General features: G+C 36.0%; 1 protein-coding gene across 5 annotated transcripts in view; it reads left to right on the forward strand.

The window, feature by feature from the left end:
- phf14 (PHD finger protein 14) overlaps positions 1 to 16764 on the forward strand; it is a 222761-nt gene that overhangs the window by 69987 nt on the left and 136010 nt on the right. For all 5 annotated transcript variants that reach the window (XM_069913735.1, XM_069913736.1, XM_069913737.1 and 2 more), the window contains exons 8-12: positions 4557 to 4703; positions 6487 to 6757; positions 7072 to 7178; positions 9329 to 9424; positions 12444 to 12547. In XM_069913735.1, the coding sequence (XP_069769836.1) occupies positions 4557 to 4703; positions 6487 to 6757; positions 7072 to 7178; positions 9329 to 9424; positions 12444 to 12547 (725 nt within the window). The remainder of the gene's footprint in view (positions 1 to 4556; positions 4704 to 6486; positions 6758 to 7071; positions 7179 to 9328; positions 9425 to 12443; positions 12548 to 16764) is intronic.

The raw sequence follows: 16764 nt of genomic DNA on the forward strand, positions 1-16764 counted from the left end.
AAACTATTAACTGACAGTAAAACCATTAACAACATAACATTTCTGACTTATGTCTAAACTTACTTAACTCAAAATTTAACCCTCACTGTGCAAATGTAAATGGCTGTATGTGTGTGTGCATAATTAAAGTCCTACTCTGAAAAATCAATCTTTAAAAGTTCAACATTATTTTAGTCTTTCTTTAGTGTCTTAAATTCTCAGTTCAGAAATAATTATAAAGTGCTTTTAAACATAACTTCAAGCCATTTTACTCACAATGTGGCTATTTTCTTCCACAATGAAGTCACAAGCCAGTCAAGGGTTAAACAAACTGGCCATACAAAAATAGAACCAGTGGAAATCTGTCCTCTTTTCCAGTCCGTGAATTGGTTTTCCTTATTTCAAATGTCACTGATTCTGTGTTCCCCTTTTACTAGGAGTAACTCGTACAACTAACTGCACTTGTGGTTATTGTAACTCAACCCTGGCTTTTACAAGGTTTCAACCCCTGTGTGTCACAGGGTTTTGACTTCTGTAAATTCCAAGATGAATAGAACTCTTTGTCTCTCATTTCAATAATATATTTCTCCCATTTCTCATGTCACATTATATGTGACATCATTTCTGCCTTTGAAGCTCATAAGGTCTTTTGACACAAATGTGCTAAAATCATTTAAGCCCACTTGTGTCTCCGAGGAGTCTGCTTTCCTCAGAACTAAAATGGCCATGCGTTTACACAGGTGCTTGTGAACTAACACCCATTGTTTCCAATATCTCAAGAACTATCATAAATCCTTTTCATCTTCTTGACTCTAACTTTAATCAGCATCCATTTTGGTCTCAAACTGGCTTCTGTCTCAAAGAACCATGTTTTTAAAATGCTAATATGTTGTCTTTGTGTTCCTGTAACCACCCAAACTAACTTTGCTAAGGATACATCTACATTACTTTAACTCTACAATTTATTTTACTAAGAGATTTTTATATATGTGAAATATAGTTTAGCATTAAACTAAAGATTAACATAAATCCATTACAGATATTCCAGTGCAGTTATCAGTGCCCCTAATTCACTGACTTCATTTAAAACATTCCACACATATACATGCATGCATGCTAAACTGAATTTTTCAGTTTTTTTTTCATTTCCATTTTCATTGATGCCACTAGGAATCTTATGCTGACCTAATCCAGTGACTATAAGGCATAGTTCAAGATTGGTTATCATCATTCTAATGCATAAGTACATCCTGACGAAACAGTGGTCTTTGATACTCTGCAAAACATTCTGGCACACAACCAGGCAAAACAGACATACAGACAAAATGCATATGCAAGATAAATTATGCATATGTACAAATAAATAAATATTATTTGGTAAATATTAGCATCTCAGATGGTTAGTGCAAGCAGTTCCTTTTGTCATTCAGCATCCCACTGCCTATGGGAAGAAGCTGTTCCTCAGCCTGGTGGTGCTGGCTCTGATACTCCTATATCTCTTTCACAGTGGGAGAAGTTAGTTGAAAGATGATGTGTGTGGGGTATTCATAGGAGCTGAAGTAGGTCATTCGGCCCACCGTCTGTTCCGTCATTCAATCATGGCTAATATATTTTCCATCATTACTTCATTCTCCTCCCTTCTCCTCATAACCTTTGAAACCCTGAGCAATCAAGAACCTTATCAACTTCTGCTTTAAATATACCCAATGATTTTTGCCTCCACAGCCGTCAGTGGCAATGAATTCCACAGATTCATCAACCTTTAGCTAAAGCTGTTTTTTCCACTCTGCTTTTTTTTGGTCTTTAATTTTGTCTTTTTCCTTGCTCTGACTCAATTTGCTGTCATATTCTTAAGCCTGTACTCCCTGTCCCTTCCTGATTCACTTTGCTTATCATGGGAAAAAAAAACAGAAAAAGTATAGCTTGTCGTGCCATATTTTTCATGCAGATATTTAGTTATTTTAGATTTGAAATAAAAGTATATTTTTCCATGATGATAAAATCAACATGTTAAAGAAGTGAATAGTAATTTCTGTTAGAGCTGTTTATGGGTAGATGTTTTGATAACCTAAGAACTGATATTTGATATAATAAAGTAGTTATAACAAGGCATTTAAAAGGAGAATGACTTTTAACATAATAAAATGCTCCAAGATGCATCATTGAAAATAAATTCATTGTTATGTAGATGGATTTTAAAAACACTCAAATAATTATGAACGACTTGGAAAGATAACGCAGTAAATCTTTCAGTTCAGAAATTGTAACAACTATTCTTGACGTATTTTTACTGATATCCATGATCTGGTTTGCAGGAGATAAACTACAAAAAAAAAATTGAGTGTAATGTAACCAAGGTTCTATAAATTTAAAATAAAAGCTCAGCTTTTTGATTCCATGTCAGAAATTAACAGTTACATTTGCAGTTAATATCACTTTTTTGCATTGCCCTTTTACCCAGTCACCCAACCAACTAGGTGGAATGTTCACGGGCATCATTACGACAGGCGGAGGTCACAACCTGCTTCTAAAGAGCATCAATCATCTTGGTACCCAAGAAGAGCAGTGTGAGCTGCCTCAATGACTACTGCCCAGTAGCAGTAACTTCTACGGTGATGAAATGCTTTGAGAGACTGATCATGGCTAGAATTAACATATACCTAAGCAAAGATTTTAACCCACTGCAGTTCACCTATCGTCACAATCGTTCCACAACAGATGCAATATCACTGGTCCTCCACACAGCTCTGAACCACCTCAAAAACAATCATTTATACATACGGTTGCTCGTCATCGACTAAGCTCAGCCTTCAATACCATTATAACCTCAGTGGTGGTTGAGAAACTACAAACTCTGGGCCTCTGTACTCCCCTCAGCCACTGGATCCTTGACTTTCTCATCAGAGGACCACAGTCAGTACAAATTGGAAACAACGTCTCCTCCTCACTGTATATCAACACAGGCGGACCCCAAGGAAGCGTGCTCAGCATACTGCTCTACTCGCTATACCCCCATGACTGTGTGACAGGCACAAATCCAATGCTATCTACAAATTTGCCGGCGACACCACAGTTTTTGGCAGAATCACAGACGACAATGAGGGGGTGTACAGGAGGGAGATAGATCAGCTTGTTGAATGGTGCAATGATAACAACCTTGTACTCAATGTCAGCAAAACCAAGGAGATGATTGTGGACTTCAGGAGGAAGTCGAGGGAACACAACCCAGTCTTCATTAAGGGCTCAGTAGTTGAGAGGGTCAAAAGTTTTAAATTTTTGGGGGTCAACATCTCCAAGGATCTGTCCTGTAGCCAGCACATTGATGAAATCACAAAGAAGGAACACCAGTGAATATATTTTTGTTGGGCATCTGAGGAGATTTGGCATGTCACTGGAGACTCTTGTAAACTTCTACAGGTGTACCTTGGACAGTATTCTGACTGGTTGCATCATAGCCTAATAAGGAGGCGCCAACTATCAAGACAAGAATAAACTACAGAGGGTTGTTAACTAGGCCTGCAACATTACAGGCACCAGACTTCACTCCATCGATGACATCTACATGTGTCTTAAGAAAGCAGGTTCTTTCCTCAAAGACACCCACCACCCAAGCCATGCTGTTTTCATTCTGCTACCATTGGGGAAAAAAGGTACAGGAGCCTAAAGACGATCAATGGCAAAAGAACAGCTTCTTCCCTGCTGCCATCAGATTACTGAATGATCAATCATTTTATGAACCAAAGGCACTGTCTTACTTGTACACTATTATTATTTTTTTCTTCTTCCAGTGATGTAGTAGGATGATATTAAATGAGTGTACAAGTACGATGCTGCTGCCAAACATCAAATTTCAAGACTTCTTCATGGCAATAAATAATTAATGAGCTTGCCTGCCAAGATAATACCCCATTTAAACTCTGTACTTCCTATTCGTAACTCTAAACAATTGATGTAATCAATTAACTTGAATATGTATGGAGCATCATTTCCCATGCCCTTCAATTCTTTCCAGTCAAATAAACTATCTTAAATCATTATTTTGCTTTTTATCACTGAATAGCTAATTTGCAAATATTCTTCTATCTATCATCTGTATCCTCTTGTTGATCCTATTGGAGTCTTTATGAAAGCCCATTGAAAAAGAAGCAAGGAAAAATTATTTATTAATGAGACTAGTTGTTGACAGTAAGTTTTAACAGCAGGACATGATTAAAAACCACCTTGTGAAGAGTACAAGGTATGTTTTTGGGGTAAGATGCAGCTCAATTTCAGCAAGAGTATATTAAGATCAGATTCTGGTTTAAACTGATATTTGAGGAATAAAATAATGGGAGATGTTTTCCTAATTTCAGTATATATTCAAGTTTTTAAAATGATGGTCTCTGCTTATGGAGTGTATAAACATTTGCTGTGTTAACTTGCAGTCAGCTGCTTTGTTTAGAGGCTCAAATTTTTGCTTTTACAATGAAATCAGGACATGTGCATCATGACCCTTTTATTTTGAAGTAAGAAAGTGATATTTAAATAAGTAATGAATAGAAAATTGAAATGTTCCTGTTTTTGTTCTTTTGAAACAGGATATTGCTGATCCATTTTTTGCATATTGCAAGCAGCATGCTGACAAATTTGACAGAAAATGGAAAAGAAAGAACTATTTAGCTTTACAGTCATACTGTAAAATGACCTTGCAAGAGCGAGACAAGCATGTTGCTCCAGAAGCTCAGGTATAAATGACAAAATTATACCAAGCTGTAGCAGAATTTAGCGTGATATACAAAATTGTATATTTTGAGATCTGCAAATGTTCCACTGTCAATTGACTTGTAAATTTAATACTAGGCTCAAGAGGAAATGACCACTTTTACGAGGGATGTTGTAGAAACTTTCCTTTAAACCTCTAATAGCTAATTACGCCATTTCAAAATGATACTCCATATTATATAAATGTAATCAATTATTAATTACTCTGCTGTAAAAACACAAAGCTGGAGAAACTCAGCAGGTCCCAGCATTGTGTTTTTACTTCAATCACATTGTTTACAGATTTTTGTTGTACTTCCTATTAATTACTCTGCTATTGTGTTCAGTTTGTCATTTGTTGTTCCACAAACTAATGCCATAAATGTGAAAAATCAATAATTATCGTTGAGCATCCACTTTGTGAGCTAATTGTTAAAGGGAGAGTTAGGCCTCCTGATTGCCGATTACAAAGGCGCATCTTAGTAGTAAAAGATAAAAGCAACAATCAAAAGGAAAAGTAAGGATATATTTTTGAAGAAGTCTGTTGTCTGCAAATGTTTGTGCAGGTACGCTTTCAGAATTCCATTGGCTGAAGTTTAGTCTCAAATGCGGAGCATGAGTATTCAGCGAAGCAAACACCTACTCTTTTCCCATAGCCCTTCCTAAAGGTTTCTCCTTTTTCCTGTCTCCCCACCTCTCACTCCTTCTGGTCTATACTCTTTACTTCTGGCTCTTCCTCATCTCCCCCCTCCCCCCCCCCCCCAACTTATGTGTAATTTCATCTATTCTATATTAGTCTCGATAAAGGGTTCCCATTCCAAAATGTGTGACAATTTCCACTCATGGGTGCTGTCAGACAATCTAAAGATTAGCCTTTAGCTTTTATTCTGAAGGTAGTGATGGTGATTGCAAATTTTAAAACAAAACAGTAGCACAGCTCCTCCCCTACCTTCTTCCTTCTCCATTCAGAAAGCCACCTCCTCCCATATCAGCTTTTTTCTTTTCTACCATTCTACCCAGATCCATCTACTCTCAACTGTTAGCCTGTACTCCTGCCTTTTCCTCCCATCTCTCCTCCTCTCTCCACCTTTTTAATTCCGACACCTGGGTGCTTTTTACTCATATCTTGATGAAAGGCTCAGGCCTGAAATATTTGTTACCTTTTACTTCCTATAGGTGCTGCATTATCCTCCTGAGTTTGTCCAACACCTTTGCGCATTGCATTACAATCACAGTGTCTGCAGACTTACCTGTTTTAACTTCAGTAGCACATTGGAAAGAGGCATCAAATGATAATAGGAAGTGAGGCAGAGGGATGGAGTCTATTATAATGCATAAGAATTATGGGGACAAGAGGTGGGTTATGTATAGAAGATGAGCTCCATGAGGGTATTAAGGATGGCAGGAGATTAAATGAAGATGTAAATTCAGTGCTAGAACCCTTGGATTAGTGAGAAGGAGGAACTGAGGGAAGTAGTAGAAGCAGATGATCACAAAGAAAATATAACCCCTTTTTTACGATTTCAAATGCTTTCAACGAAGTAATTGTAAAAGTTAAGGAGCTATCATTTATAAATCTCAGAAGGGATATAATAATAAAGTTGACAGACAATATGCCATAAATTTTGCTTGTGACAACTTTTGATATTTTTTTGTGTTGAGCCATGTTAGTATTGTCATAAATTGTGCTGGTAATTGTAATTTGTTTTATGCTTGAGAATTTTTATTTTAAATATTTTGATATTTAAACTTTTCCTTTCTATTTAGGCCCGCATTACGACAAGACTACAGCAATATCGTGCTAAAGTGGAGTTAGCTCGCAGCACCAAACCCAATGCATGGGTTCCCAGGGAGAAGCTGCCAAGACCACTCACCAGCAGTGCCTCAGTAATTCGCAAGCTTATGCGGAAAGCTGAACTGATGGGGATTAGCACCGACATTTTCCCTGTGGACACTTTAGATACCAGCTCCAGTGTGGATGGCAGGAGAAAGCACAAACAGCCAGCATTGACTGCTGATTTTGTGAATTATTATCTTGGTATGGAAATAAACACAAAAAATAAAAATTGAAGATAAGCTTTTGAAATGTAATTTCTTTGGTAGCTGGGATAAAAATACATTACTCTAGATTTTGTAATGCCAGAAACATTTCCCTTAAACCAAGGTTGGGTCTTAATTCACGAGTCTTAATTTATGTTTATTTACTAAGATTTATGTAATTTGACCTCCACTGTCAAGAAAATTAAGTAATGGAGTAATTGTGCATGGATATTACCCACTGCGACTTCAAATGTTACAAATTTATATGGTGGAAATATTAATCCTGGTTTCCTATCTTACCTGCTTATGTAGAGAGGAACATGCGAATGATGCAGATACAGGAGAACATTTGTGAACAAAAGAACTTAAAAGATAAACTTCAAAATGAACAGGAATCACTTCACGTAGAATACAACAAGGTATGATTAATTTCATTTTTATATCAATCAAACTTTATATTGAGCATGTAAATATTTCTCTAAAAAACTACTGACAACCCATGTATTAGGAGGAGAGTGTTTTATTCCTGAAAACAGGCCCATATTGCAATTATATATTAACCTACATTTATTTATTTATCTTTTGCATAAATTGAAAGAGCAAATTTTATTTCATATTTAAAATTGTTGGGTAGTTATTTGTGAATTCTGAATGGGCAAATTTCTGTAACCCAGAGAGTCACAAAGCAGCTAAATGGTAAATCAACTGAGAGAGAATTGTAATGAAAGTGGTCAATTGGATGGAAAAGGAACAGAATTTATTGCCTTCTCAGGATGGAGGATTTATATCTGCATGGTAGTGCGAGTCTCTGTGCTAATTGAATGCTATCAATTTTTCTTTGGGGTGGGGAGGAGAAAAAAATTGTAAAATGTCACTCATGTTAATATCTAAATAGGATAGTTTAAGCTCGAAAAAAAAATCCAGTTCTAATTAAACTACTGCTAAATTTTTTAAATTTTTCTTTTTATTCCTTCATCAAAACACATTGATGCCACCTAAATGTGTCTAATTCCAGCTCGAAACATATGATGTAGTATGTGATGAAAGAATGGATAACAGTTTTGAATAAATAGTTGGCTTGATGGTCCAATGATATAAAGATTTCTTCTGAAAGCATGACTGTAACAAAAATAGATGCTATATCCTGCAGAAGGCAGGGTGAATAAACCTCAGTGCTCTGTACCACAAGCAGTTCAAATATCAAATGACATTTAAGTGGAGTCCCTCTACTCAGCATTAACTGTTATTTTCAAAATTTGATCTTCCAATCACACACCTTCCCTTGTTCCTCAAAATATCACATGTATCAAATGATACATGTGGTTTAATGAAATTTGTCAAATTTGCTCATCACATCAGCTGGCATGTCTTGTATCAGAATTTTTTTTTAAACTACCGTATGCTGTAATTCTTCCTGAAGGTAGGATGTAATAATAAAATATAATGTTTTAATACAGCTATCTCTATCCCTTTTTCCAAATTAGGTGAAATGTGTCTATTCATATTGATGGGTTTTTTATACTATTGTAGAATTAACTGCATAAAAATACATCCTGCCCATAAATCTGCAATAAATTATCCACCAAGATTTTGAATTCTGACTTTGTCATGATGATTGGCCTGGACTTAAAAAAATACTTCACAATGGTGACAAACAAGTGCTCTGATTTTTGTTTTAATTCTAGGATTGCATGTCTTGTAAATGGTGGAATGCTAATAATGGAAAAAAAACCTAGATCCGCTTCATGAGCTAAACCTGGCTTTTCATGTGAAAATTGGCATATCTTCAGGTCAAGTCATGTAATTGTTTTAAAAAAGGTCTCTCCATATACTATATATTAATGTTAATGTGGAATAGTACAACTGTAACATATATAATTATATCACAGATAATAGGCACAGATTAAGAACCGTAAAAGCTAAATCTGCAGAATCCATCATGGCTATCATTCATGGACAAATCTAAACCTACCAGTTCAGTGTTATATTGCTTTTTATTGAGTATTTGTAATCTCAAAGCTTTGCAAAAGATTAGCCTATAAACTTGATGTATTCTCAAAAAAAAAACAAATCTAAAATACCAGTAAGATAACACTGAATCCAATTAGTGTTCTGGGAGTGATCTGAATCAGCACATTGATTCAGTTTGTGTTCATATGAATAGTGTTACTGAAGGTGGAAGATGTATATCAGTATTATGCTTTGAATTAGAACTTGCTTGTTATGATGCTTTTTCACAGCCATTGAAAATTATTGTATATTTAAAATGTGCCTAACATACATTGACATGGTGTGGTATCATGACTGAATACTCCCATGAATCTCCAATTTGTTTTTTGTATTTTTTTTGTTCCGAATTTAGTGCATTTTTTCAATGATGCTGATGACTGAAGGAAATATATTATGCTTTGTAAGAGCAACTTTCCTGCTGAGGCTATGAATTTGTTAGCTTAGAGTGCCTCCTATTGACAGTAAAAGAAAGAAAGAAGACCTAGTCTGTCATACCCTTTTTATTGTTTTAATTCCATTCACTATATTCCTTACTGATTATATATTTCTTTGTCATCAGTTGTTTGAATCTCTAGAAAACCTGAGAGATAAAAATGGTAAATTACGCCGGGAGGGGCAAATGCTATGGAGCACACTCAGTAACATAGTTGGACAGGTTAGTAGATACATATACATTTTGTTGTAGTTGCTTTAAGCAGTATTTCCTTCAAATCCTACCATTATTTTGTGCTTATTTAGATTAATTTTGTAAAAGAAGTAATGATTGATTTTGATTAAACACGAGAGTAATGCTGCCCCTTTGTCTGATTTGTGTATTTTTTTTTATATTGTGGTTGTAATTGCTTTGTTTGCAGAAAACACATATCACAACATAGAGCAGTATAACAGAGGAACAGGACTTATAGCCCTTGATGCCAAATTAAAATAATCCCATTTGCACATGATCCATGTCCTTCCATATCTTTCCTGTTCACGTGCCTGTCTAAATGCCTTTCAAAAATCACTTTCGGGTCTGCTTCCATCTACCACCACCCCCACCCCCCTTTCTCCCAGCAGTGCATTTAGGGTATCTACTATCCTTTATAAAAACGAGAAACTTGGTATACATCTCCTGTGAACATTTCCTCTTTCATATTAGAGTTATGAGCTCTTGTATTTGACATTTTCACCCTTAGGTAAAGGACTGATTGTCTCTTATGTCTCTCATAATTTTATTTACTTGTCTCAGATCTCCCCTCAGCCTCTAACTCTCCAGAGAAAAATAATCCATGTTTGTTGAAACTCTCCTTTAAATATAACACTCTCTAATCCAGACAACATCCTGGTGAATGTCTATTGTACCCTCTTGAAAGCCTCTACTTTTCCTATTATTCAGTGACTCGAATTGCACATAACACTCCAAATCTGGCTCAACCACGAGGATCTCAGAACAATGGCTGCAAATTTTATGCAGCTGCAATGTAACTTGCTGACTTTTATATTTATTGTCCCAACTGTTTAAGGGAGGTTATGCCTGACAATTTCTCTACTTGTGTTATCCCTTTTAGGGAGCTATGAGCGTGTACTTCAAGATTCCATGATACATCAAAGCTTAGATCATGCTATTTACTCAATAATTAAATTTGACCTCCAAAATGCAAAACCTACATTTGTCCAGATTAAAACCATCTGTTATTTTTCACCCCTGTGTCTAACTGATTCAAATCCTGCTATATCCTTTGAAAGCCTTCTTCATTATCAACAACTCCACTGAATTTTACATCATTTGCAAATTTGCTAATTGTCCCATCTACATTTTTCTTGTCTAAATGATTGATCTTATAATACAAACAAAAATTTCAGTACCAATTCCTATGGAATACCACTGTAGACCTTCAGTCAGAGAAGCACTGCTCTCTGCCTTTGACCAACTAATTTTGAATCCAATCTACCGAGTTACTGTGGATCCCATCTGGTTAATCTTCTGGATCAGTGTACCATAAGGGACCTTATCAAAGGCCATACAAAAGTCCACACAGATGATATCCACTATCCTAACCTTATCAATTAGCTTCATAATCTCCTCAAAAAAAATCTTGTTTATGAAACATAACCTACCTTTCACAAAGCCATGCAAATTATCCCTAATAAACCCAATCTTATTCCTGAGAATCCTCCAAAAGATTTGCTACCACTGATTTAAGGGCCACCAGGCTATAATTTGCTGGATCATCCATATTTCCCTTCTGAAACAAAGGAACAACAGCAGCTGTTCTCCAATCTTCTGGATCTTTGACTCCGACTAGAGAGGATGCAAATTCTCTGCCAAGATCCCAGGAATTTCTTCTTGCCTCTCTCATCTTTCTCAATAACAGAGGATAGATCTGGGGACTTGTCCACTTTAATTTTTTTTCCATTTGCAGTAACTGATTGACCTGACACTCCTTATCAACCAATCAGATTTTTTTCATTTGTGCTCTGATAAAAATAAAAACTGGTAATAACTTTTGTCCTATAGCAAAGATGAAGATGCTCTATTTTCAGCTACATTATGTTGATGTGATGTTTTACAGCTTTATGGAAAAATAATTACATTAATTTGTTCTATGTTTTTATTATGAAGACAGTTGTGCCTTATAATTTTTTCCATAATTTTATATTAATATTTTGAGGAGATGAATGAGTTAATTAGAATTGAATCGAATGTGGTATTAGATGAGGGGCTAATAAATCTAAATTGAATGTAAAAACATAATTGCAAAAGTGTATGGAGAATGAATAAATCACAGGGGAGGAAGCATTAAGAGCATTTTACAATACAATATTTCATCCTGTTTCTTTTTATACAGTAATTTTGTGGAGAATACCTTGCATTTATTAGTGAAGATTTGTCAATGAAGATAAATAAACTCTTGAATGCACAGACACGAATACTACTTTGATTGTCTTGTGAAACTGCAAAACTAATGCAGATAGGTTCTAACTGCATTGTTTAAAATGAATTTTGCTTATCAACCAAAATATCTTAGTTTGGTACTTTATGCCAGGTCAGAAAATAACAAAGCACAATTGGCAGCTAAGCCTGCTAATACATTTCCAATTGCACACTGTAAAACTGGCAGCAGCAGGATTCATTTACACAGCTTGTATGACACTTTTTTTTCCAGTTGGCTGAACAGATGCAGGCCCACAGGGCCACTGTGAAATGACTTTGATAGATGGTAGCTGTCTCAGAAGCGAGCATGCTGCAGATTAGTAGAAACCCAAAGAGAATCTTGCCTGTTTTCTGGGGAATTTGGTCCAATAAGATAATTTTTCTAATTAACCTATAGAGCACCAATACTGTATATCTCTATGCTGTGGAAAATAAACTATTTCAATATTCTTTTCTTAAGACCCTTGTTTTTTGTTCCCAATAAAATATTGTCCTTGTATGTCACTTTGAAAACTTGCAGAAAGCATTGTTCTGGAAAGCTTTTTGTTTACACAAAAAATTTTTAAATTCTCACACACACACACACACACACACACACACACACACACACACACACACACACACACACACACACACACACACACACACACACACACACACACACACCTCCCCTTGTGTATGTATGTATAGTAATGAAATTGATTTGGGATTATTTAGCACTAATTATCCTGTTAATCCAAACTTCTGTCTAAATTAATAGAAACTGAATTTCCCTGTGATTTTGCGTACACCCAAGGAACGACGACCAAGTAAAAAAGATGGAGGAACTTTAAAATCTTTAGCACCTCCAGCAGTATTGTACAGGTATTACATTTTATCACCTTGTTTTGAGTTTTGTCTACATTTGAGTTAATACAGTTAAATATTGCATAAGTGATTTCCGTCTGGCATTGTATATGTCAAGGAAAACAATGCAGGTCATCAGAAGTAATCAGGCTTACAACAGGTGGAAGCATTACATTACAAAAGGATGTCAATTGAATTAATTATATAAAAGTGTGGCAAAAAGATTTCAACAGTTGCAGATGGAGTTTGAAATTAAAGCAGGCCTTTTGGAAGAAAAGTTCAGAAACTGTTCTACATGCAACCAATGAATAAATTTGCAGTCCTGCTATGCAAATGTGAATTGATGCTTGGGCAGTTTGTTAAACTTCATTCTTAGATTGATAGATTATTGTTAACAAAATATTTTAAGTTTTATGTGCTGCAGTACAAAGTTAATTCACAGTTCAGCCATTGTACTGAATAGTCCCACTCTTTTCTCCAGAATAGGAAAAGCTCAAACTAAAGGGCATACATTTAAAGTGAGGGAGAAAAATTTTAAAAGTAATCCAAAAGGCAACTTTTATTTTTACATAGTAGTGAGTATATGGAATGAGCTGCTACAGGAAGTAGCAGAGCTTGGTACAAATACAGCATTTAAAGGACATTTGGGTGGGTATATTGTAGAAACTATCTAGTGGGATTTGGAGCAAATGCAGTTAAGTGGGACTAATTTGGGTACACAATTTTGGTAGGTTGCATGGATGGCCAAAGGGCCTGTTATCATGATTTATACCTCTATGATTCTGTGAATGGAAAAGCAGGCTTAAAGAAAAAAAACCTCAATACAGTATATGCATAATTGCTTGCCTGCCTCAAGGTGAATACCTATACCTATTTTAAAAATTCAGTTGTTCAAAGATATGTTTTGTTAAAATAGCCCATTTATTTCATATTAAATTGTTGTTATTGTGTAGAGATTGGGAGTATGATATTCAAAATGGATGACTGTAGAAATATGGGGACAAATTAAGTTATGAAGAAGGAACAATATTTTGGAGAGTGATATAGATAGGCTAAATGAATTAACAAAAAGAAGGCAGGTGAGGAAAATGTTTTCCACTGTGACCACATGCAATACACATGTTGGTGTAGTCTCACCAGCATCTTGCACAGTTGTTACACAGCATCACTGTTCCTCTACTCAATGTCCTGACCAATGAATGCAAGCATGCCACCTTCACTACCATGTCTTCCTGCATCTCCCTCTCTTCCCCCACCCCCCCCACCCCTTTAGTGATCAAGTTTAGTAACTTTACTGTGGGATAGAATTGACTTTTATTGACATTGGTGGCGATATGACCAGAAGTTACACCACTAATAAAAAAGCACATATTTGAATACTTCAATAATCAGTTGGCAAATTTAAATTTGTGTAAAATAATCTGGAGTTTTCAAGTCTCAATAACCATAATCATAAATCCACAAGTTTATCCTAGAAATAAATCTGGCTATCTGATGTCCTTCAAGGAAAGAAAACTGTTATTCTATTCTCTTTGGTGGTCTGAAATAAGATAAAAGTCAATATGTTTGACTGTTAACTTCCTATTCGTTCAGGGGTAATTGGACAAAAAGTGCAAATTGTGATCAGCCTAAACATCTGATAAGCAAAAAAAAAACAACTTCATCCTCCAATAAAACTTGTGAACATGCTCTGCAAATTTCAGCCTCTTGGGCTTGCATAAATCTCTCAGGATCACAAATCGGTTTGATAAGCAGAACATGCCAGAATTGGTAGATGCACAGAATCAAAATTCTAACACATAGTTTTTCAGGTCAACCTCAATGGCCCTGCCTTATTCTATTATCATAGTTATAAAGATTATATATTCAATGAATAGAGTTCACTCCATCAACACATCCATTCTCAAAAAATGGAGAAATTTAACATGTATTTAAAAATATTCACAACCTTCTTCAATCATATGCACTGAGCGAATGAAATATCTCTGCCTCTTGCTGATATCCTTACCATCACAAATGAGGATACAGTGAAAAGTGATTAATCTACTGGGATACACAGCTCCATGGTGGATGGAGAATTTAAATTAGATCTGTGATGGAAAAGGTGAACAAAGGGAGAGCAAACCTCAATGAACCTTGGGAATTTCCACTTGCTGGCCAACATAATTAAATGATATGAATATTAAAATTTTCAATTCCAGGTGTACCAACCCCTTTCCTCCTCTTAATAGCCCACTGATGTTCCCTTGCTCTTTCTTCATCTTTTCTATATCCCCCTGTCCCTGTTGACCTAGATTTGTTGCCCTCTCCCAGGTTCCACCAACTTATCTTTCCACCTGACCATTGTCCTTGGACTACCTTCCTTCCCTATCTGGTTCCATGTGCTCATCATCCCTCCCTTATTTGGATCTACTAATCACCTTACAGACTTTTTCTCTATCTGGCTCCATCTGTCCATCATCCCTCAATCTGGTTTCATCTCCTCTCTCTCCCCCCCCCCCCCCCACCTCAACTCTCACTTTTATGATATACCCATCACATTTTTCCCCTATTTTATCCCTTCTCCTCACTTCTTTATATTGCCTTTCTCTTTACGGTGTCAGTCCTTACTCAGGGTTTTGACATGAAAAGCAGATCCTCCTTTTCCTCCACAGATGCAGTTTGACCTGCTGAGTTCTTCCATTAGTATTTTTTTTGTTCACCTATGTTTAATTGTGCAATGCTCCAGAACTCATTTCCTCTCTGATGAAAATGTAAGCACAAAAGCTGAATTCCAAGTTGGGGTGAGAATGATTGCTCTTGCTGTCAAGGCTCTTAGTATGGCAATAAGGATGTTTAATAAAATTAAACCTGAAGAGATTCCAGAGGCAGAAGTAGTCCACTGCTTACATTTGTAAAAGTGCATTCAGAAAGATTGTGGTGGTTATGGGAGGGCAGTCATCTCATTCACAGAACTTTAAGATCAGCCATGATCTCGTTGAATGGCGGAGCAGGCTCGAAGGGTCGAATGACCTACTCCTGCTCCTATCTTCTATGTTTCTATGTTTATCTATCCAGCTCAGCTCTTTCATTAACTACCTTTTTATCAAAGTGAGGTTAAAAAGTGAGACTGTTTAAAAGCTATAAATTGTTCAGTTCTGCTCATATTAACTCAGATAGTGAAGTAACCTGCACCACATGTAACAAACTGGATAACAGCTTGTTTTGACATGAAAAGCAGATCCTTCTTTAATAAATGGCAAGTTACTTCCTAGCCTTTCAAGTGTCAGACACTAACCATCTTCTAACCCGAGTATCTAATCACTTGTTTCAAATTCAAAATCATTACCAATGTCAAATTTCCCACCAATGGCAGATTAAAGAATACAAAAGCTTATCTGAATTATTCACAGAAATATTGTGGCTATGGGAGTTTAGAGATGGGACATTGTCTTGAGAGTCTTTCTACCAGTTGCAAGTTCGGAATATGATAAATGAATCTCTCTTAAGTATTGACACCAACCAGGACAAAGCAGTTTGCTCGAGCTGTCGCCATAATCAGTGACTTTCTCTTCTACTGGTGCAACATGGTTCCAGAGTATACTGCTGTCAAGATGCACCATTTATCAAGATGACAGTGACTGATTCTCCTAAATCCCTGACCTCTAAAACCTACAAGAACAATAGCTGTTGGTGATGAGCCCACCTGCAATACTCCACCATGACAAACACTGCTATGACCTGGAACAATATCATCATTCCTTTGTTAATGTCATTTTACAAACATGGGGCACTCAAAATAACAGAATTGTTGATGTTTCTTTGACACATGCAATGTAATGTAGTGCAATTATGAAAGAGAAATAAGTTCTGAATGTGTCAGTGTTAATTAAAAAAAAATTTGTGTTGTTATTTAGTTGTTCTTGGATGTGATTGAGAAAGATGTCATTTATTAAACGTCATTTGATTATTTTATAAATCTTGTTTAAATTATACCTTAATGTATAAATAAGTAGCACACAGCTGTGTTGCTGAAGGCAATTAAGAAAGTTTGAGGACACTATTTACATGCAGATATAGAATTGATTCTCAGACAGAAAAGAAAGACTGGAAGTAAACTGATCTTCCTCATTGGCAGACTATGCCTAGTAGGTTGGAGTATGATTGCCAGATATTCATACTCTATCACCAGTCAAATTTCTAAGTCCATTGTTGATTTAAGAGGTTGAGATTGTGAATTCAAACACTGGTGAAAG

This window comes from Narcine bancroftii, chromosome 1 (assembly GCF_036971445.1).
Source record: "Narcine bancroftii isolate sNarBan1 chromosome 1, sNarBan1.hap1, whole genome shotgun sequence".
Lineage (NCBI taxonomy): Eukaryota > Metazoa > Chordata > Chondrichthyes > Torpediniformes > Narcinidae > Narcine > Narcine bancroftii.